Source organism: Bos mutus, chromosome 16 (genome assembly GCF_027580195.1).
Source record: "Bos mutus isolate GX-2022 chromosome 16, NWIPB_WYAK_1.1, whole genome shotgun sequence".
Classification (NCBI taxonomy): domain Eukaryota; kingdom Metazoa; phylum Chordata; class Mammalia; order Artiodactyla; family Bovidae; genus Bos; species Bos mutus.
Window position 1 is genome coordinate 9,565,313 of NC_091632.1, and position 23,428 is coordinate 9,588,740.

General features: G+C 41.4%; 1 protein-coding gene across 5 annotated transcripts in view; it reads left to right on the forward strand.

Annotated features, from left to right (window-relative positions):
• Nucleotides 1-23,428, forward strand: part of DENND1B (DENN domain containing 1B) — a 269,708-nt gene that overhangs the window by 219,463 nt on the left and 26,817 nt on the right. For all 5 annotated transcript variants that reach the window (XM_070384685.1, XM_070384689.1, XM_070384686.1 and 2 more), the window contains 4 exons: nucleotides 6,890-6,930; nucleotides 7,688-7,756; nucleotides 9,333-9,389; nucleotides 10,231-10,338. In XM_070384685.1, the coding sequence (XP_070240786.1) occupies nucleotides 6,890-6,930; nucleotides 7,688-7,756; nucleotides 9,333-9,389; nucleotides 10,231-10,338 (275 nt within the window). The remainder of the gene's footprint in view (nucleotides 1-6,889; nucleotides 6,931-7,687; nucleotides 7,757-9,332; nucleotides 9,390-10,230; nucleotides 10,339-23,428) is intronic.

Here is a 23,428-nt window from a genome sequence, read left to right on the forward strand (position 1 = left end):
TTGATGATCCGGCACCTAGCCCTGACTCTGTACTTGATGATCCGGTACCTAGTCCTGACTCTGTACTTGATGATCCCATACTTAGTCCTGACTCTATACTTGATGATCCGGCACCTAGCCCTGACTCTGTACTTGATGATCCGGTACCTAGTCCTGACTCTGCACTTGATGATCCAGCACCTAGTCCTGACTCTGCACTTGATGATCCAGCACCTAGCCCTGACTCTGATGATCCAGCACCTAGCCCTGACTCTGCACTTGATCTGTCACCTAGCCCTGACTCTGCACTTGATGATCCGGTACCTAGTCCTGACTCTGTACTTGATGATCCGGCACTTAGTCCTGACTCTATACTTGATGATCCAGTACCTAGTCCTGACTCTATACTTGATGATCTGGCACCTAGTCCTGACTCTGCACTTGATCCGGTACCTAGTCCTGACTCTGCACTTGATGATCCAGCACCTAGTCCTGACTCTGCACTTGATCCGGTACCTAGTCCTGACTCTGTACTTGATGATCTGGCACCTAGTCCTGACTCTGCACTTGATGATCCAGCACCTAGTCCTGACTCTGTACTTGATGATCCAGCACCTAGTCCTGACTCTGTACTTGATGATCTGGCACCTAGTCCTGACTCTGTACTTGATGATCTAGTACTTAGTCCTGACTCTGGCAGACAGTTTTGCTTGAAACCTTAAGAGTCCTCTTCATTCCTTCAGCCAGTATTTGCTGAGTGTTTCCTATGTACCAGACGCTGTTCTAGATTTGGGACGAAGTAAGTGAATAATCCCGTGTGTTCATTTTCACGGGGTGGTAATAGTGCTCCCCCCGACCTAGTTTTCTATAGGTTTAATTCATCGGGAAGGAAATCTTTAGTCTGTGTGTAAGTAAATAGTTGTTACAATTGAGAAATAAAAGGTGAAAAGACAAAGAATAATTAGTACTTGTCTACAAATCTCCCAAAATTTAACTTTAATATTAAATAAAATTTATTTTTTCACCCCCAAAATACAAAAACTGTTGAGATCGCTTTTCACTGAAAGAGGTACAGGTGATCTGAGTGGCTGTGGACCTCCCTCTGATGCAAGTAGGGTTACGTTTCATGGAACGCTTTCAGCTTGGGGAAAAACTTAGTTTCCTTGACCTAGCAAGTGAGCTGAATGTGCAGTCCTTCAGAAGCCCCTTGCTTTCCTCAGCTCACGGCAGAAAATTTAGCCTCAATGGAACTTTTGTGTTAAAATAAGGCTTTCTTACTTTTCACCTCAGACAAGCAGAATATTGTCAGCTCATGGACAAATTGCTTGCGGCAGCTCCTGAGTATTTATATAACTGCGATCTCATTATTGTTACGACCCGTGGGGCTGGTATCCTGTATGGAATTGGGGATGACACCGTGGGACAGTAATGGGGTGGAACTGAGATCCTTTTGTGTAGTAAATTCTGTAGCCTTCACCCTTGGTCTGCAGACCTCAGTAACAGAGGAGAGTATAGGTGGCTTTTATGGTGGGAGGAGGGTCACCAAATTTTTTCATGAAAGGTCCTACTGTTTAAAGAAGAATAGAAGAATATTTATCACCAGTTAGCCGCTGATTTAGAGACTGCTGCACTTTCAGTACAACTTAATGCCAGCCACTTTGTTGTTCTTTCTTAAAATTAAAAAAGGTTTTGAACACTTCTTTTACTTTTGGGGAGCCAGTACTGATCCAAAAGAAAGCATTCATTTCAGTAAGTTTGGGGCTTCCCAGTGGCTAGTGGTAAAGAATCTACTTGTAATGCAGGAGACCTGGGTTCGATCTCTGGGTCAGGAAGATTACGCTGGAGAAGAAAATAGCAACTCACTCCAGTATTCTTGCCTGGAGAATCCCATAGACAGAGGAGCCTGGCGGGCTACAGTCCATGGGGTCACAAAGAGTCAGACAGGACTGAGCAAGTAAAAATCAACAGCAGCATTTCAGTAGGTGTAGCAAGAAAGTACATTGAAAAAATTATGCCTGGTGATCGTGTGATTTTCTAACTGTTAAATTTTAAGCTGTTATCTTAGAAAGACAGAGACATTCATCTTAGAAGAAAATAAAGCAAAATCATTAAGATTTGAATAGACGAATAATAAAAATTAGCAGTGTTTTTACTAATGAGATATATGTGTATATAAGGGTCCAAAAAATAGTTCCTAGAAGTCAGCTGAAACATTTTTTATCTGGACTACTCTTGTGAGAAAGAATAGGTCTGAGATACTGTTCTTCAAAAAGTAAACTTTTGTAGCTTTTTCATTTCTCTCCTAGTTACAATGGAAATGGTGATTAATGTTCATGCTTCCTGAATTAGTATGCGGCAGAAGCTCTTCTAAGAGCTCTCCAAATATTATCTCACTTAACCCTCCCAGCGCCCAGGAGGGACTCTGAGCATCCTTATTTTACTGAGGGCACCCACCTCGGTAACTTGCCCAAGGTCACACGTGACTGCCTGGCTTCAAAGCTCTCGCTTTAATAACTGTGATATATGCCTTCTTATGATAAGAGATCGTTTTAATTAGAAGGCCTTTAGTAAACAAGAGCAGTACTCAGGGCTTCTCTGCTCTGATGGATAAAAGCAAAATTCCTGTCTCTTTTGATTATCCTTTGAAGATTTTATATATATATATCCTCAGGAAGATCACTACAGGAGAAATCAACAGTCACTGGAGTTGAAGGAATCATTATGTTTCTCTAAGCAAAAACAGCTGAGAAACTTTAGACAAGCCTCTCATTCCCACCCCCACCCCGGGCCATTAATGTGGCGGTTTACGCGCTGTTTTTGGTGCTGCGTGCGTGCTCCTGATAGCGTGAATACGCGTATGGTGGAGCCCTGTCGTCACTGTGGCTCTGGCTGAAAACAGAGCAGGCCGGCCCCACACAGACCTCGTCCGCTCATGTTGAATCTAGAGCTGTGGTTAAGGGCCATGAACGCAGGGAGTTTTCCAAAACTGTTCTCCGTCTCGGTGAACCCCGGCCTGGTCAGAACTGTTCAGGAAATGCATGTTGCTCCTGGTCCCTTTTGTGGGACCCATCTTCTCCTGAGAGGAAAGGAAAGAGGATATTCAGAAATACGTGAAGAGAAGAATGTCATGGGGTTAAAAGGACGAAGGAGCCATTAGATCAACACAAATAACAATCTGTGAAAAGCAGCTAAGGAATATTGAGTCAAGAACATGTTTATTTTTCCCCCCATAATTTTTTAAATTGATTTACGATGTTGTATTCATTTCAGGTGTATAACATAGTAATTCTGTATTTTTATAGATTATACTCCATTTAAAGTTATTATTAACGAATTCATTGGCAGCCTAGTTAGGACTCTGCCTTTTCACTGCCAGGGTCATGGGCTTCATCCCTAGTTTGGGAACTAAGATCCCACAAGCTTCGCTGCTTGGCCAAAAAAAAAAAAAACCACCACTGTACCCTTTCGGGGCTTCCCTGGTGGTTCAGACGGTAAAGAATCTACCTACAATGCAAGGAATCCAGGTTCCATCCCAGGTTTGGGAAGATCCCCTGGAGAAGGGAATGGCAACCACTCCATTATTCTTGCCTGGAGAATTCCATGGAGAGGGGAGCCTGGCGGGCTACAGTCCAAAGACTCTTTGGGGTCACAAAGAGTCAGACACGACTTAGCAACTAATGCTTTCACACTTTCGAAGTTACTGTAAGATATTGGCTGTACAGTATGCTGCACTTTGTTTTATACCTAATAGTTTGGTCCTCTATTTTTTTTACTTAATAAATGAAAAAAATAGATACTAAAAATCCATACCTCGTTTTCTAAACTTTAAAAAGTAGACGCGTTTTCAGGTTGATTTTATATGGAGTGTACGGTTACTCTCCGCATCAATAGCATTTGTTTCTTCATTAGTTCCCCAGCAGAGTCTGGTCAGTCTTGTGTTTATTTAATCCTGTTTCTTTCTTTACTGACTGGCAACCAAAGGAATCTGAAGGGGTGGTAGTAATCATTAGTTTCAGTGGCGTTTTTCTGGCCTCACTGAACAATTTAGACCAATTTACATTTTTTGATAAGTAACAACAGATTACTGGAATTAAGCAAATACATTTGAAAAGAAAGACTTTGCACAAGTGAGAAACCAAGATATTTTGTCCTTGAATGTGAGAAAATCACTTGTTTGATTAACAAGAACAATGTTAAGAATTTCCTCAATCATGCTTACTATTTCCACAATCCAGTTACTTTAAAAGAAAGACTAAGGTTTTGTGTGTGTGTGTGTTTCCTGGCATTCACATTTATTTTTTGAGAAGAAAATTAGCCTTTTAAAACACACATTATCAGAGAATAATGTGCTTGTCTCATAAATTTTATGGAAATAGGTGTCTTCAGTCTTAAAAGCTCTAGAATTGAGAGACAATTAGCCTTTTAAAATATTTTTTGATAGGAATCTACCTAAATTGTACCGCCTGTTTTTCTGTTACCTTAAGCTGTGTATTTAGGGACTTCCTGTTTGCCTGGAACCCCGTGATCACACGTCATTACTGAGTGGTTCTCTCTCTCAGCCGTTTCCCCTCAAGGCGGCCGCCCCCTGCCCTTTCTAACGTAGCCTCTTCTGAAGTGACGCGGAGGAAAGCTCTGTATGATTCACCTTATATTTTATTTAGCAATCCTGAAAGCTGAGGGACTGATGAACTGAGAGTAAATACTAAGATTCTTCCCTAGTTGCCGTCTCTGTGAGCATGGGCAGAGTATCACCTCAGAGCCCCAGTGTCCCCCTGGGCGGGCCGTCTGTCCCGTGACCGGCGGCGGGGTGCTGCCGCGTGCTGGGCTCACGCCTCACGTCGCAGCTGCTGGGCGACAGACCGGTCCCAGCGCTCGGTTCCCCAGGGCAGGCTGGCCTGACTCACTGGCCGCCAAGCCCCCTGCCCTCTCGTCCACCTGCTTTGCCTGTTTCTTAGTGGAAGGGTGCGACTCAAGAGGCATAACATAGGTAAAAACACTTAACAACCTATGAAGAGCTGAAGAGGAGCTCCTTTGATTCCTCACGACTGTTCCTCTAGACACTGACCTTTCTGTGACTACTCTCAAGTTTTATGATGGTTATTTTCTTTGTGGTTCAGAGGTTTAAAAATACGTTTTCTGGAGTCACATGTGTTCCAGGATGCTAAATAGTTATCACAGAGTAGTTGGTGTTTTTCTTTCCATTTTCTTAAATTCATTTTGGGAAATGAAATAAAACACTTTCCAGAATACCACGAATAATAACCAAATTATAAATATGTGATTTCTTTCTTTTTTTTTAATTTAATTTTATTTTTAAACTTTACATAATTGTATTAGTTTTGCCAAATATCAAAATGAATCTGCCACAGGTATACATGTGTTCCCCATCCTGAACCCTCCTCCCTCCTCCCTCCCCATACCATCCCTAGAGAAGTAAAAAGTACATGAACTGATGAGAACTTTGAATAGAGAAGTAAACCTGTATGAATAATCTGGATAAAGACATAATGTTTATTTTATGTTGTTGATAGAATCTCCTTGAGATGTAAATGAATAGAATAACTGGGATTTTTTTTTCATCGTTTTACAAGAGAAAGGTTAAAAATTTTTTGGTAAGGCCGCATACCATCTGAAACTCATGCCCTTTAAGCACTGAAGGTTGTTTTTATATGGTCTATTTTAGATAGATACGTTTTGCTATAATCATTTCACAAGGCTAGGAAAGTATTATTTCCCCCATGTTTATTCTTCCAGGAAGGCTGCAGTGCCGTGCCTTTTCTGAAAGAAGAGAGTAAGAGACATTTTTCAGAATAGGAGTTGTTTCTTGGTATTTCTTTGAAATTAGGGAGAAATGTTAAGTTCAAGAGTGGATCCAGAGCTGGATGTTTTTGGCCTGATGCTGGTTAGGGATGCAAAGGTATCTGCTGGAAAGGTACTCGGCCTAAGGACCCTCTGCCTCTGTGTTACAACAGTGAGGGACGTGTTTGTTAAGAAGCCACAACCACACACGGGAGAACAGTCTGCTTCAGGCTCCTTTCTACCGGGCGGTCAGTCTGAGTAGCCTTTGGGACTTTGTTTCTTCTCGTGGGAATACTTAAGGTTTAAACAACCAGGAAGGTAGAGGAAATCTGACTGAAGTCAGTTGATACAAACATAACTTTAGACTAGTTGTGTGGCCTTTTTTTGCCTTCTTATATCATCTTATTGATTAAATGAATTAGCATATTTGGAGCCAAATATATATGATTGCTGGTTTTACTGGACTGGTCATGCCTGCATTTGAACTTTCTAATAGCCATGAGGAGCTGCTGCCATATCTCCCTGGGGTAGTGCCTTTCCAGTTTGGATTTACAACTAGACAGTATTGTCTGCAGTATTCTGCAGGTTAATTGCAATAAAGTAAAATTTGCTATCAGTTAATACCAATGTCTAACAACCATAGAAGAATCTTTTTCGTCCTCAAGATTCTTTCCATTGCTAAATTTCCTTCTGGTTTTTTCCTCTCCTTATGTACTTTAAATATTGTTTTAAGATAACCCTAGTTGTGTAAAAGAGCCAAACTTTTACAAAATGCCATAAATACTGAAAAATCATTTGAGGAATTTTGGATTTCAAAAGGTTATTTTTTTCCCCTCTAAAAGTAGTAGTACAATGAAAGAATACTTTAACATATTATCTTCTTATGTGAGTAAAGAAAAAGTATCTGTTCTTAAAAATGCTAGTTACTATGTTCCTAAGAATTAGAGCATTTATTATTAATAGTTCTTACAATGAATTGCTTCTTTTACAACATTGCAGATAAATAAAATTTGCCTGCTAAAATCTTGGAAACACTAGTTCTTGGTGAAGTTTGGTTTATGGATTTATTTTTGATCAGATATTCCTGAAATCTTATTTTTATGTATTCCAGGGAACTCGAAGTCATACCAGCAATGGGTGCATACAGTCAAGGTAATAATAAACCTTCACAGTTTCTTTTTTTTTTTTTTTCCTCTTTAATGATATGTAAAAATGTTCAGTTCAGGTCTGCTGTTTATATATGCTGTTTATGGGCAATATTTTAAAGGTTTCTATATTTTCTCACACTTTAAACATTTTTATGCTTATAGTTTGTTGGTATTTATAAAGAAAATTTTTAAATGGAAAGCTTTTGTCTTTCTATTTTTCAAGATAAATGGCTTGATTTGAAAATCGTGATTTTGCTGTCACCTTATAATATATCCCAAAAGATGAAGTTAGATGGAGTGGTAGGGCTCGATGGGAATTTTATCATTTCTGGTAATGTGCTTTTGTTAACATGGTGTTTTTAAAACATAACTCTCTTGTGCAGATTGAGACTTTATTGCCGAACACTAAAACATTTCAGAAACAGTTGATTGTATTTATTTTTTATTAAGCTTTATACACACACACACACACACACACACACATATATATATATACTGGTCACATTGCCTACGTCTGCCTAAACCACAAAGATGAAAGGATTGTGTTCCATCAATTAAAAGAATAGAGGAGAATTTTTACGTTTTGTATGGAGTTACTATAGCATGTATAAAAGCTTGAAAACATTTAACATGACATAATTATGTAGGTCTTTCTTTAAGCTGTGAGAAAAGCTGTTAATTCTCTATTACCAATAATGCTTTGTTTTCAGGACAGTCAGGCCCCAAATTTTTAGGAACATGTTTCTGTTTTTCCTTTGCAGAAAGGAGGTGCACTATTCAACACAGCAATGACCAAAGCAAGCCCTGCTGTACGAACAGCATATAAATTTGTAAGTTCTCTTTTGATGTTTAAGAATTCTGTTGATAAAATTTTATAACATTTTCTTAGATGATATGCACTTAAATCTAGAATATTTTCTGGTTTCCTTTAAATAAATTTAGAGTTAATATTGACCAAAGCAAACTCAATTATTAAAATTGTATCATTGTCTAGGCAGGGCGTTTCTTTCAGATAATTTAAAAATGCTTTTTATTTAAAAGCTATCCGCAAAATTGCGCCCTCAGATTGAAACAGTCCACAATGAAGTGACAGTTTAAAAGATTTGATTCTTTTATATAACAACGTACTTTAAATTCTCATTGTGTACTTGAGGCTTAACTAGAAACAATTTTTTAAAAATATGACAAGTCCTCTTGCCTCAAAGGTCCCTTGACTTTCCAAAGTTAAAACTCCCCATTGATACCCCATGGCTTATAGTAAAATAATAACACCACCAGGAGCTACCATAGCAAGTAAATAATGAACAAACTGGAAGTCTCTCCGCTCTGATTGCTGAGACCTTTCAGACCTGGCCCCTCCCGTCCTGGCTTATTTCCCTGAAGCCCCCAGCCCTGGTGTCTCCAGGTCTGAGATCCTTCTCGTTCCATGGGTGCAGGACGTTCTCTGCTGTGTCTTCATCCTTCACAATCCATCCCTGCTGCCTGGGACGTCCTTTCCTTGGCTTCTGTCCACCTACTAAATCATCCTACAGGTTTATTTTAGATTAGGCATTCAGTTCAGTTCAGTTCAGTTCAGTTCAGTCGCTCAGTCGTGTCTGACTCTTTGTGACCCCATGAACTGCAGCACGCCAGGCCTCCCTGTCCATCACCAACTCCTGGAGTTCACTCAAACTCACGTCCATCGAGTCGGTGATGCCATCCAGCCATCTCATCTTCTGTCGTCCCCTTCCCCTCCTGCCCCCAATCCCTCCCAGCATCAGAGTCTTTTAGTTCTCTTCAAAAAAAGTCCCTGTGGGCCTCCCTCTGTTTGGGCACTTGTGTCTGTGCCTCTGTCTCTGTAGGAAATTCTTAGGAGCTGATTGGGATTCAGGAAAACTTGCTTTGTGACTCCATGGACTGCAGCCCACCAGGCTCCTCTGCCCATGGGATTTCCCAGGCAAGAATGCTGGAGTGGGTTGCCATTTCCTTCAGGGGATCTTCCCAACCCAGGGATCAAACCTGGGTCTCCTGCATCATTGCAGGGATTTCTTAAAGTCCAAACGTTTGCCCAAAAATACCCCGCTGCTGTGACATGCTTTCTCTTTTCCTTCCCCATTTGTCAGGCCAGGTTATGGCTAGGCGATGGCCATCTGATGGTCTCTGGTGTTTTTAATAGCCTCAGAGGCAGAGTAGGCTAACTGCTAGCCTTTGGATGATCCCTGTGCAAACAGACTGATGTTTTCCCCACCTCATTCAGGTGTAATAGTGGGTAGAATGGGTCCCTGAAAACAGAGTTTTAGATGATAGGTTCTTCTTTTTCTGTGTAACATGACAAGTTAGTAATTTTCATTCAGTGGGATCTTGTACACTTATTCCTGAAACTTGATGGAACTGCTCTGAGCAGACACCGGTGTTGTCATTTTCCAGGCCAAGAATCACGCAAAGCAGGGGATAAAGGAGGTGAAGAGCAAGCTTAGACACAAGGTACGTCCAGAGCGTCTCATTCCACCTCAATTCCTGTGTTAGTGTGAAGCTTATCCTGCACAAATCACATGGGGTTTATGTTTTTAATGACTTTTGAAATGTGCTTAGCCCTTTGTTCAAGGATGCATTTTTCATAACAAGCCCCGTGGCAGCTATCTGCCATTCTGTACACACCCCCCGAACAATCTCTTTACCGTTTGCATATTTTATCGCAGAGGTGGTGAGAGCTTCAAAGGTGCTTTAACTGGATGTATGTCTTCATAAAGTTGATTGCCTTGATATCAAAATTGAAATTCTTGCTTCAAGCTGAGACCTTTTTTTTTTTTAAAGATGATCTCTGGTGCAGAATTAAGGCAGGAATGTCATCATTGGGCTTTACCGGATCTTTCCAATAGTAGCTATTTTAAATTGAAGCATGTTCTTAATGTACAAAGGAGGTGTATTTGAATCTATGAATGTCACATATATGTGAATAGGTATAGGTATGTGTATATGTGTTTGAGTTGATTACATAGTATATTTTTGAAGATTTTATCAGTTACGTTTTAAATTTCTACCTCTGGAGAGAAGAAACTATTTAGAACTTTCATTGTAGTACTGGAGCGTGAATGGGCTTCATATAAATTTTATTCAAATTGTTCAAAAAAGTCAGAGATTATTTTGGAGGTTTTTAGTTCATAGTATATAAAAATGCATTTTCTTCCTAAAGAGCTTGTTTAAACTTACACTCCAGGTGTTAATTTTGTTATTTGCATCTGTCTCAGATACTGTCTATATTGAAAAACCTTAGTAATGAAACGAGTACTTTAGAATAACCACTCGTGTATCTCTTCGGGTGCAGGAAAATGAGGACGACTATGGGACTTGTTCCGGTTCCGTGCAATACACGCCCGTTTACACGTTACACAGCGAGAGGGGAGCAAACCTAGCCAGGCGTAAGCTTTCCCAGGTGAGAGTATTTACTAACCTCCTGTCTCCCACAGTCTGATATTATGTTAATTTCAGTGATTTCTTCAGGAAGAATTTTGGACCCACTGATTTTTTATTTTTATCATATGGTAAGAAATTCTGTGATGATGGTCAATATGAGTAGGCAGAGTCTGGGCAGGTACAAAGGGCCTGCGAGCCCAGCGTCCAGGAACCAGTCTGCCGCCCGTCACTGGGTCGTGGCCTCATGGTGAGTGCGGGGAGACAGGGCCACGTGCGGTTGCCCAGGAGTGGGAGCAGCTTAATGACGGCTTCCTTTACTACAAAGTAAGGTGAAGCTCATACATGGGGATTTGACCACTAGAGTACTCTGTAGAAATTAAAACATGGAATAATGTATGTCTGTCTTTTTCTAAAGTTAGATGTTTTGTTTGCTGTTAGTAGTTTAAAGCGTCTGCTTCCACCTAATGCTACTTCACGTACTGTCCTAAAGTAGGAATGTGTCCGGGATCAGAGCCGTGTGTGTGTGTCTCTGATTTTGCATCATAAGTGTGCTTTTGTAGGATTTTAAGAAGCAAAAATTGTACACACCACATCATACTTTAAGTGGTCTTAGAAAACTGCCTTTTGAAAGGAGTTTACAAGTGGATTAAAGTTAAGAAACCATTGAACTTGAAGCAGCTGCAAAGCTGCATTTATCACAGCCACCAGTTTACACATGAGGAAGCTAACTGCTGAATGGTCACATCGCTTGCCCAATGAGTGGCCGGGCGGGATGGGCACCCACCTCCGTGCGCAGGTGGCTTCCCTGGCTCCCCAGACTCAGTGCAGTGCTCCCTGCGTCTTCGGGATGGGGAAGGGCCGCGAGGCTGTGCTCTAGAACCTCAGCCTTTGTAAAGAAGACTTGTTTGTTCGGTCATTCAACAGACTATTATGTATCAGGTACTTTCCTAGGTATTGTGGAAAAACTTAAAAGTTCTCTGCTTTAAGGGGCTGTTTTTATAACATACAAAATGCCTTCTCTATGATTTATGTGTTAAGCTTACATTGTCATACATTTGTATGGCTCAATTGCAGTGTATTGGCAGTGAATGCTCGTTCTGTGACTTGAAACAAGCCTTTCAATGAAATAATTTTCTCACAGGGGTAGGAGCCTTTTCTGGCTCCCCCTGTTAACTGGAACACATTCATAAACTTATAAATTAATGATGGATTTGCAATCCCTTTCTTAATTCTTCTCCCATCATTAGAACGTTCACTTCCCGTTTGTCTGTTCTCAAACTTTGATAGCTTACCCTGTGTACGAGACAGCAGAAGAGACACTGATGTATAGAACAGTCTTATGGACTCTGTGGGAGAGGGTGGGAAGATTTGGGAGGATGTCATTGAAACTGAAATGTCACTTTGAGATGCCAGTCCAGGTTAAAAATGCTGGATGCTTGGGGCTTGGGAAGGCCCAGGGGGATGGTATGGGGAGGTTGGGAGGGAGGAGGGTTCAGGATGGGGAGCATGTGATTTTTTTTTTTTTATCTATTTAAAAGAAAAAAAAAAAAAAAAAAAAAAATGTTTACTGTGCTGTGCTTAGAAAAAAAAAAAAAAAAACTTAACCAAAATGTTTACTGCTTTAATGTTGGAGCACTTAGATCGTGTGTGTGTGTGTGTGTATAAAACACGATAGATTTTTGAATTCTTCTCTGATTTCTTTCGTGATCCATTGGTTGTTTAGTAGCATATTGTTTAGCCTCCACGTTTGATTTTTATAGCTTTTTCCTGTAATTTATTTTTAATCTCATGGTGTTGTGATCAGAAAACATGCTTGATATGATTTCAATCTTCTTAATTTGCCCAAGGCCCGCCTTGTGGCCCAGCACGTGGTCAGCCATAGAGAACGTTGCACCTGTGCTTGAGAAGAGCGTGCTTTTGGGCGGAATGCTTTTATTTATACTTTAGACCACCTGGTCTAACTGGTCATTTAAGGTTGATCTCCTGCCTGGATGTTCTGTCCATTGATGAAAGTAGGGTGCCAGAGTCCCCCGTTATTCCTGTTACTGTCAGTTTCTCCCTTTATGGTTGTTACTATTTCCTTATATATTGAGGTGCTCCTGTGTTGGGTGCATATATATTTACAATTGTTTTATCTCCTTCCTGAATTGATCCCTTGATCATTATGTAGTGTTTTTGTTGTTGTTGAACCTTACAACAGTCTTTATTTTAAAGTCTGTTTTGTCTGCTATGAGAATGGCTACTACAGCTTTCTTTTGATTTCCATTTGCATGGAATACCTTCTTCCATCCCCTCACTTTCAATCTATATGTGTCCCTAGGTCTGAGGTGAGTCTCTTGTAGACAGCATATATACGGGTCCTGTGTTTGTATGCGTTCAGCCAGTCTGTGTCTTTTGGTTGGACCATTTGGTCTATTTACGGTTAATGTAATTACTGATATGTGTCTCCCTATTGTCATTAAGAAAGTGAAGAGGAACTCAAAAGCCTCTTGATGAAAGTGAAAGTGGAGAGTGAAAAAGTTGGCTTAAAGCTCAACATTCAGAAAACGAAGATCATGGCATCTGGTCCCACCACTTCATGGGAAGTAGATGGGGAAACAGTGGAAACAGTGTCAGACTTTATTTTTCTGGGCTCCAAAATCACTGCAGATGGTGACTGCAGCCATGAAATTAAAAGACACTTACTCCTTGGAAGGAAAGTTGTGACCAACCTAGATAGCATATTCAAAAGCAGAGACATTACTTTGCCAACAAAGGTTCATCTAGTCCAGGCTACGGTTTTTCCAGTGGTCATGTATGGATGTGAGAGTTGGACTGTGAAGAAGGCTGAGCGCTGAAAAATTGATGCTTTTGAACTGTGGTGTTGGAGAAGACTCTTGAGAGTCCCTTGGACTGCAGGGAGATCCAACCAGTCCATTCTGAAGGAGATCAGCCCTGGGTGTTCTTTGGAAGGAATGATGCTAAAGCTGAAACTCCAGTACTTTGGCCACCTCATGCGAAGAGTTGACTCATTGGAAAAGACTCTGATACTAGGAGGGATTGGGGGCAGGAGGAGAAGGGGACGACAGAGGATGAGATGGCTGGATGGCATCACTGACTCGATGGACGTGAGTCTGAGTGAACTCCGGGAGTTGGTGATGGACAGGGAGGCCTGGCGTGCTGCAGTTCATGGGGTCGCAAAGAGTCGGACACCTCTGAGTGACTGATCTGATCTGATTGTCATTAAGCATTTCAGGTTTGTTTTTGTAGGTCTTTTTCCTTCTCTTCCTCTTTTGTTCTCTTCTCTTGTGGCTTGATCACCATCTTGAGTGTTGTGTTTGGGTTGCTTTTACTTTTCTGTGTGTGTCTATTGTAATTTTGAGGTTTGTTGTTCCTGTGAGGTGTTGGTATAGCAGTCTATACCTAGAGTTCTTTAGCATTTGTTGCAAAGTTGGTTTGGTGGTGCTGGATTCTCTTACCTTTTGCTTGTCTGTAGAGCTTTGATTTCTCCATCATCTCTGAATGAGAGCCTTGCTGGGTAGAGTATTCTTGGTTGTAGGTTCTTCCCTTTCATCACTTTAAATATATCGTGCCACTCCCTTCTGGCCTGCAGAGTTTCTCCTGAAAAATCAGCTGATAACCTTATGGGAGTTCCTTTGTATATTATTTGTTGTTTTTCCCTTGTTGCTTTTAACATTTTTTTGTCTTTCATTTTTGTAAATTTGATTACTGTGTGTCTTGGCGTGTTCATTGGATTTATCCTGCCTGGAACTATGTGGGCATCCTGGACTTTGTTGTGAAAAAAATATGGGAATCTTTGTTAACTGTAGGATGCTTTATGATAAAAAGAGAACACTTAAATTGGAGGGATGCTTATCTTAAATAACAGTTTTAAATTAAGAAAATTACCTTTACTTCTCATATTTAATTTTTAAATCTTTGGGTTTTTTTTAACATGGCATATGCCAGCAAATTTGGAAAACTCAGCAGTGGCCACAGGACTGGAAAAGGTCAGTTTTCATTCCAATCCCAAAGAAAGGCAATGCCAAAGAATGTTCAAACTACCGCACAGTTGCACTCATCTCACACGCTAGTAAAGTAATGCTCAAAATTCTCCAAGCCAGGCTTCAGCAATATGTGAACCCTGAACTTCCTGATGTTCAAGCTGGTTTTAGAAAAGGCAGAGGAACCAGAGATCAAATTGCCAACATCTGCTGGATCATGGAAAAAGCAAGAAAGTTCCAGAAAAACATCTATTTCTGCTTTATTGACTATGCCAAAGCCTTTGACTGTGTGGATCACAATAAACTGTGGAAAATTCTGAAAGAGATGGAAATACCAGACCACCTGATCTGCCTCTTGAGAAATTTGTATGCAGGTCAGGAAGCAACAGTTAGAACTGGACATGGAACAACAGACTGATTCCAAATAGGAAAAGGAGTTCATCAAGGCTGTATATTGTCACCCTGTTTATTTAACTTATATGCAGAGTACATCATGAGAAATGCTGGACTGGAAGAAACACAAGCTGGAATCAAGATTGCCGGGAGAAATATCAATAACCTCAGATATGCAGATGACACCACCCTTATGGCAGACAGTGAAGAGGAACTCAAAAGCCTCTTGATGAAAGTGAAAGTGGAGAGTGAAAAAGTTGGCTTAAAGCTCAACATTCAGAAAACGAAGATCATGGCATCTGGTCCCACCACTTCATGGGAAATAGATGGGGAAACAGTGGAAACAGTGTCAGACTTTATTTTTCTGGGCTCCAAAATCACTGCAGATGGTGATGGTGACTGCAGCCATGAAATTAAAAGACACTTACTCCTTGGAAGGAAAGTTATGACCAACCTAGATAGCATATTCAAAAGCAGAGACATTACTTTGCCAACAAAGGTTCGTCTAGTCCAGGCTATGGTTTTTCCTGTGGTCATGTATGGATGTGAGAGTTGGACTGTGAAGAAGGCTGAGCGCTGAAGAATTGATGCTTTTGAACTGTGGTGTTGGAGAAGACTCTTGAGAGTCCCTTGGACTGCAAGGAGATCCAACCAGTCCATTCTGAAGGAGATCAGCCCTGGGTGTTCTTTGGAAGGAATGATGCTGAAGCTGAAACTCCAGTACTTTGGCCACCTCATGGGAAGAGTTGACTCACTGGAAAAGACTCTGATGCTGGGAGGGATTGGGGGCAGGAGGAGAAGGGGACGATAGAGGATGAGATGGCTGGATGGCATCACTGACTTGATGGACGTGAGTCTGAGTGAACTCCAGGAGTTGGTGATGGACAGGGAGGCCTGGCGTGCTGCGATTCATGGGGTCACAAAGAGTCGGACATGACTGAGCGACTGATCTGATCTGATTTTTATGATAATTTAATTAGAAAATATGTGACTGATTTCTGGTTTTGTTTTCTTTGAATTCCTAGAGACACAGTTTCTGATAGAGAAAATTATATTAAGTTATAGAAAACTTTACAGGATAATAGCTTTATATTCATTGCACACTTACCTTGAATAGTCATGGCGTTATCATAGTATCATTAGTATAGTTATCTGTATTCATTAATTGGCATTTTATGGTTTTCAGGTAGACATGACATGACATGACTTTAACAAAATTAAAAGAAGTAGGGCTTGTTCTTTTACGAATTATAGTCTTATTTTCCTTCTTGGTATATAAGAATTTGTTAAGCCAGCATATTTAGATTTATTGTGCAGATGCTGATAATGTCTGAATAACTATCTTTACTTTATGGGGGATAAATATGTGTTTCGGGTAATGTGTGCAGCCACTGTATATGTATGTATCTGTCCCATTTTACAAGTAGACACATATCTCTGTATATGTACTCTCACAGCTAAATTTTTTGTTTATATTTCTAACCACTTGCATCCCAGTATTTATTATAATTTCACCTTTTGATTGTATTTTTCTATAATTAAAGTTTGATTGTTTAGTTTTAGATTCACACACTAACAAAAGAGGTAAATTTTGAGCCCTTTGGCAGTTTTTTTCCTTGTTACTTTCCACCCTTACTATGTTTTCCCCAAAGCTGCCAGAATGCATGTTTTCTTGCAGTACTAATTTTACTTCTCTGAGCTAGTTAATTGTGCTCTGAAATGATAGCCAACTTGTGGTCAGCAGCTTATTTGTAAAAGCAGACCATGGTACACTCTAGTTGAGACTGTCATCCAGCCCCGGTCTGAATTCTCTCTCTAATCTCATGGCATTAGGAAACACACACAACTGCACGTGGAGTAAGACAGTAGCAGGCCATGTATCGTGAGTATCTCCCTGTTCCTTAGGACAGCCAAGTGCAGGAGAATGTGGGCCCCGGGCAGGATCCGCGCGAGAGGCCTGGAAGAGCAGTCTCGGTCTCCCGCTCACCTGGTCTGTGCTCTGCACGTTTGATCACCGGGCCTTCTGTACATCAGCTTTCTCAGCTTCTCTGCCCCGTCACTGAGCTTGCAGGCCTTCAGTTCACACAACTTCGAGAAATGGACCACAGTTCCCAAGTCCACGTTCTTGCTGAAGAACATAATCCAGCACATGAAGAGCAGGCATTAGTCTTTGGCTCCGTCTGCTCTCACCGTTGAGGGATGGGATGCGGGGAGACCATGTTACCAGGGGTGCTGGGAGGGTGTCTGTGAACGGAGAAGGGGTTCTAAGGATTGTGACGGTATCTCAAGGGATTTTTGCTATTTCTAATTGCTTTATAATGCTATTTTCCAAAAAGTCATCTTTGCAAAGAAAGAAAAAAGAACCATCTATATTTTGGGATTGTTAGAGGCTGGATCTTTATCCCACAAACCTGAAGCTTGGTTAAGGTCAAGGTCAGCCTACCTGATGGGCTGCCATGGCCTCCATTCTCCCAGGAGATGGGCCATGCACACGAACAGAAGGACCTTAGGGTACAGTATTTGCATTTGGGCACAGACATCCGGAGGGAGCAGGCCCCGTCTGCCACCTTCTCTTTGTGGTCTGATGCTGCAGACGCTTCCTCAGTTCACTTCTTGGAGATCATCCAGCTTCATTGATGTAACCAAAATATGATGCAGTATCTTGTGGAGGAGACAGAAAGCTGATGCTAGAATCGTGTGTCTGTTACTCTGTGATGATTCCCCAAATCATCACGTCTCTCACGCCCGGCCCTCCAAGTTGTAACAGTAGGATCTGAGCACATTAAGACTCTCAGTTAAATACAGAAGCAATTCTGAGAATGGTTAGATGTGGTAAAAGAAAGAATCTAGATATAAGTAAATATGTGAGAGACACTAACATTTATCTCATTTACATTCTAATTATTTCCAACAGTAAATTAATATCTTACAAAGAATTGTGGAATAAAGAATTAAAATTCACTTAGATAAGATTCACTGCAGTGACCAAGTGTAGTAAGGAGCTAAGCCCCCTTCCTGTGCTTAGCCTCTGACATGAACAACAGGAAAAACCCCACAGCTCCCGTGATTCATAGCACACACAGGTTTAGAAAGCCTTCGAGCAGGCTCACGCCATCGGGGGACCTGGGACCAGATGCTCACAGTGGAGAGGGCGCACCCAGGGGAGACGGGCATCCCCGTTTGGAGAGACAGGGTCCAGTGCAGCCTCGTGATGGATGGGCGGGGCTCAGGCTCATCAGAGCCTCCCTCGGAAACACCCCCTCCTCCTGGCTGTGGCCTCCGCTTTCACGTGAGAGTTGAACTACTTAAAGACACAGAGAGGCTGCAAGCAGAAACAGCCCTGTTGCAGCATTCTCTCTCCTCCCTGCTGTGCCTCCTCTCTCTCCTGTTAGTCCTGGCCTGTGCCTGGCAGCCTCTTTCATTAGAGTGCTCACATGATCAGGTTCTCTAAAGACGGGCTGGGTAGTGAATTCAGGTACCTGAAAGCAAGGTTCTCCAGAGACCTGTGGGATTTGGTGATCCAGATAATTTTGATGTTTTTACTACTGTTTCCCAAACCTGAGTTGTTACAGAGTTGAAGTGATACTGAAGTGTGCTCGAGCAGCCTTGGCAACCAGGAGGAGCAGGGGCGGTTCCTTGGTTAGCAGAGTGTGTATGTGTGTTTGTGTGTACGACAGGATTAGTTTAAAACTCCCAACAACCCAAGCGAGAGTGAGAACTGTTTTTTTACCCGTGATTTTTCAGATCTAGAAACTGGGAGCATAGAGGTTAAGAAATGTGCCCAAAGTTCTACAGTATTAAATAGCAGAGCTGTTGTTGTTCAGTCGCTGTCTTGTCTGACTCCTTGAAGCCCCATGGACTGCAGCACGCCAGGCTTCCCTGTCCTTCACTATCTCCCAGAGTTTGCACAGACTCATGTCCATTGAGTCGGTGATGCCATCCAAACATCTTGTCCTCTGGATGGAAAAGCAGATGGACTGATTCTGGAGTGTGAGTCCCTGGCCACGACTCTCCTGCCTTTGCATGGAGAGGGTGCTCACAGAGGAGGAGCTGTTCTTGACAGGGGTATGGACCTTACAGCCAGAAAGACTTAACTTTGAGAAAGGTACTGGCATGTAGCATGGAGCCAGACACAACTCTGCAACTCCATGGACTGTGGTCCACCAGGCTCCTCTGTCCATGGGATTCTCCAGGCAAGAACACTGGAGTGGGTTGCCATTTCCTCCTCCAGGGGATCTTCTCTACCCAGGGATCCAACCCGTGTCTCTTGCATCTCCTGATTTAGCAGGTGGATTCTTTCACCACTTCGCCACCTGGGAAGCCCCAAGCCTTAGTTTTTGCATTTGTGAAATGATAGTAATGATACACGCTATCTCCCTAGGATGCTGCGGCCATCATAGACAATGTGTATAGAGTATCTGATACAGGAGGCACTGAGCAATCGGCAGCTGTCTATTCGTACACAGACACGCTTGTCGAGCTTTAGGTCTTCTACAGCAGTGGTGCATCTGACTCTCTCCTCCTTCGGTGACTCCCAGAGTCACTAACAATCCTGCAGTCACGGTGGACCCTAGATTATCTGTCTTCATTCTAACTAGAGATGTCCTTAGATCCCAGTTCATGATTTGGAAAAAAAATACACAGCTTTTTATTTATTTATTTATTTTGACCAAGAAATCTCTTGGCTTGTAAGTTCCTAAGACATTAAGTGTCATTTTATTGTCAGATTATCAATACAAAGAATGTGGACTTGACTCATCCACTCCTCGTCTGTTTGCTTATCCATTTGAGAAGACAGTCTTGACTATATGAAGAACCTCCTGTTTGCAGTTTTCCAGGCAGACTTGTGTAACTGCAACACTTTATCTTTGTCCATTTTTCAGAAGAGGAAAATGAGATTTGGGTCATTTAAATTCTAAGAATGTATTTTAAAGTAAAAAAAAATCAAAATTTATAATCTGTGTGCTGTAGAAAAGAGCAGAAACTAAAATGTGTGTTGTTTAAAGCTTCTGTTACTTAGCTTAATTTTGAAATGGATTGTGAGTCTGTATCTACTCCCAGCAAACAGTAATTTGTGTGTTGGTCTGCTAATTAGTAGGGTTATTTCCCGTTTTGTTGATGAGGCTTAAATAAATGTCAAGGGTACAGCCATGGTGCTCTCCCAATTAGGCTTCTCATTTATGAACCCCAGCCCTCTTCCCTTTTGTGTGCAGATGACAGTTCGGGCAGCAGCCCCAGCCTAACAGGGCTCCAGGGAGAGCCTCCTCCTCTGGTTTTACCGAGAACAGGCCCAGTCGTGTCCAGGGAGAATACGGCCACAGTCACGGCCGGAGCCGCGCTGTTCTCGGCTGCAGCCCCACCTCCTTTCATGCGCTTCATTTTAGAACAAAACACTGCAGACTTAGCGAACAATGTCTAGACCAAGTCTGTCATCTACAATTATGTTTAAAGTGCTGGCTTGTAAAAATGCATTGGAATTTCTAAGAATGAGAAATTAAGTCATATGCAAAATTTATATGAACCTAAGATACTGCTCCATATTTAATAATATTAGCCCTTTTTAACTTCTCCAGTCATCGTAATGTGTGTTGTCTGTGTGCCTCACAGGTGTGTGCGCACACACGCGCACACACACACACAACACTGGCCCAGGGAACAGTGAGCAGGAGTGTCGCCGTATGACGTGTCAGCCTTAACAGATGGATGGCCCTGAGCAAGCAAAACCAGCACAGTAAAATCAGGTGAAAGTGGAGGTCGAGGCTTCCTGTTGTTCAGCCCCATTAAAACCCCGGCACATATTCCACTCTTAACTATTTCACGTCTGGGCCGAGTGGCAATCCCCTCAGGTTTATTTTCAGCCCATCTAGTTAATTATGTAAGAGCTGCGTGAGGAAGCATGACTGGAAGGTTATTTTTGCATTTGTACTGTAAGCTGTGTGACTGTTGACAAATACCCACGCTTGGAATGCAGTCAAGACTTAAACCCAAACACAGTGTTTACAAATACACTCAACAGTCGTAATTCCTCCTAATGGACCAGCTACTATTAAATTAGCGGCCACTTACTCTGTTTTTCAAATACATTCACAGACTAGTAGTCCAAGATAGAAAAAGTTCTTTTGAGTGCAGAAATAAGAAAGATGTTTATGCCATAATATACAGTCTACATGATTTTCCGTTTTTTTTTTCCCCGTTATATAAGGTGATAAGGTACACTTCAAATGCAATTGCTGTCTTTTTGAGTCTTTATGTTTTTATTGGTTTGTAAGTCTTCCTGGTGGATTTGGAATACAGCACAGCAGCAGTGAGCCCATTTTATAATTGATGAGTAATGTAACCTCATCTTTAAAGAACGTGCTTAGAAGTTACATATGCCTTTCTGGCCTGTGGAGACTTACAGGTAAGGCATTTCAAAGCCACATTTCAGTTGAATGGGAATTTAAATCCCCGTGTGTAAGCATGTTTTAAATATGAGCAGGCAAGGTGGTTTACATTTTACACAGAGTAAATCTCATGTTTTAAAATCCTGCCAATGAAATCGTTTCTGTGAAATTAACAGGAAAAAATAAAAACTTAGATTCTCTTGCTTATTAGTTCCTAAGCTTAATGAATGGTGGGATATCCACACTAGTAGGGTGTGGCTTATAGTGTGTTTATGACACACTTTTCATCATTGAAATTCAGTAGAACCCAGGGATGAAATCAGTGCAATTAAGGACAGTGTTTCTTGCTCAAGTGACATAATAGATTTCAGAAAGTGACACACTTGTTGGGATCTTTGGAAAATACAGTCCACTGAATAGCTTTGCTTTATCTGTCAAGAAAGAAATGGCAGAGTCACTGGCTTAGAGGGAGGTAGCCTCTTGCTTCTTCTGGGCAAGAAAAAAGAGATTGTAAATCACAATGAGAAGAATAATTGTGACTTCAGGGGAAGGGGGAGGAACTGGGTTGTGAAGGAGGGCCAGGTATTTGGAAAAAATACTTAATATAAATCTTACCAAGAAATAAAAATAAGTTTAACCAAATAATGTTAAGCCAGAAAAACCATTAATTTTTTGTGTTTAGCACCCTGTTTACTTTGGTTCAGTGCTGAGAATTGTGTTACTGTGATTAAGGAAAATGTTGAATTAAAGTGATCAGAAAGGATTAGAGAAGTATTAAAGTCTGAGAGTTTCAAATGATAAAATATTTTTTAAAAATAGCTTAAGTGTGTTTCTACTAAAAGATGCCCATAAGAAGTACTGCCTACATGAATCATGGCTTAGCAGTCTTTGTCCAAAAGTTACTCTTTCACACAGACTTTCACATGGACTTCCCTGATAGCTCAGACGGTAAAGCGTCTGCCTACAATGCGGGAGACATGGGTTCAATCCCTGGGTCAGGAAGATCCCTGGAGAAGGAAACGGCAACCCACTCCAGTATTCATGCCTGGAAAATCCCATGGACCGAGGAGCCTGGTGGGCTGCAATCCATGGGGTCGCAAAGAGTCAGACACGACTGAGCGACTTGTGTGTGTGTGTGTGTGTGTGTGTGTGTGTGTGGCATCTATTTGGTCTAGTTTATAGCAATGTCACTAATCTATAAAATTGATATTTTAAGTTCAGTTTGAAAATTTGGGTACCCTATTGTTGATTTAAATAAAGCTATTTTTCTCTGTTGTTTTCTGTTGAAATAATATTAATTTTGAACATGTCAAATTTGATTACAGTTCACATCTGTGCCCCCACCCTCACCCCCAAAACCTCAGTTACCGGTGACAAGGGTGCCCTCTAGTGAGTTCACGTGATATTTTCTTTCCTTGAAGAACATGGTTGCACAGACGTAAGATCTGCCGCTCTCTTTTGGAGACACAGTCGAATACACACTTGAAAATTTTATATTGTCATAAAATTGTTCAAGAACATTATCTTCTCAAAGAAATAATTCAAAACCAACTCCTTATTTCACCAACTGGCCAGGACTTCATTTCTAAAATGAACAATACCTAGTATATTATAAAGACTTAGGTGACAATGTTCCCTGTATTCTATGAGATCTTTTTAGGTTGAAATGTACCTTTTTAATGTTATCATTTTACTCTTCAGATTTATTGCCAAAATTGGCTGTGTCACTTATCACAGTCTTGAGACAAAAACAAAGATACATAAATTTATCTTGAGCTTAATCTTAAATTTAAATTGAGCTTCCCTCGTGGCTCAGATGGTAAACAATCCACCTGCCAATGCAAGAGACGTAGGTTTGACCCCTGGGTCAGGAAGATCCCCTGGAGAAGAAAGTGAAATCCCATTCCAGTATTCTTGCCTAGAGAATTCCATGGATAGAGGATCCTGGGGGGGCTACAGTCCATAGGGTCACAAAGAGTTGAACACCGCTGAGAGACTAACACTTCCACTTTCAGGACCAGTCTAGAATTCACATCCGTAATCACACCTCAAAGATCTCTCTGTTGCCTTTAACTCTTTTCTTGTGAATCTTTAATTATTTTAAGGGCTTCTGGTGAAAATGACGACAGCTCTCTATTTCAAATTTTACAGACAGATTGTTATTTTTTCGCCAGGCATCCTGCGGTACAGAAATGGTGGCTGTCTTCCCGTTTTGTGTGTAAGAACTGCTTTTCAGGTTGGTCAGAGATCAGCGTTCGTGTCCATGAAAAGAAAAGCCAGTCTTGTCTTTGTAGGGGTTCCTGCTGCTGCCGGTAGCATCCCCAGGAGAGAGAAACTGTCAGGAGTGTCA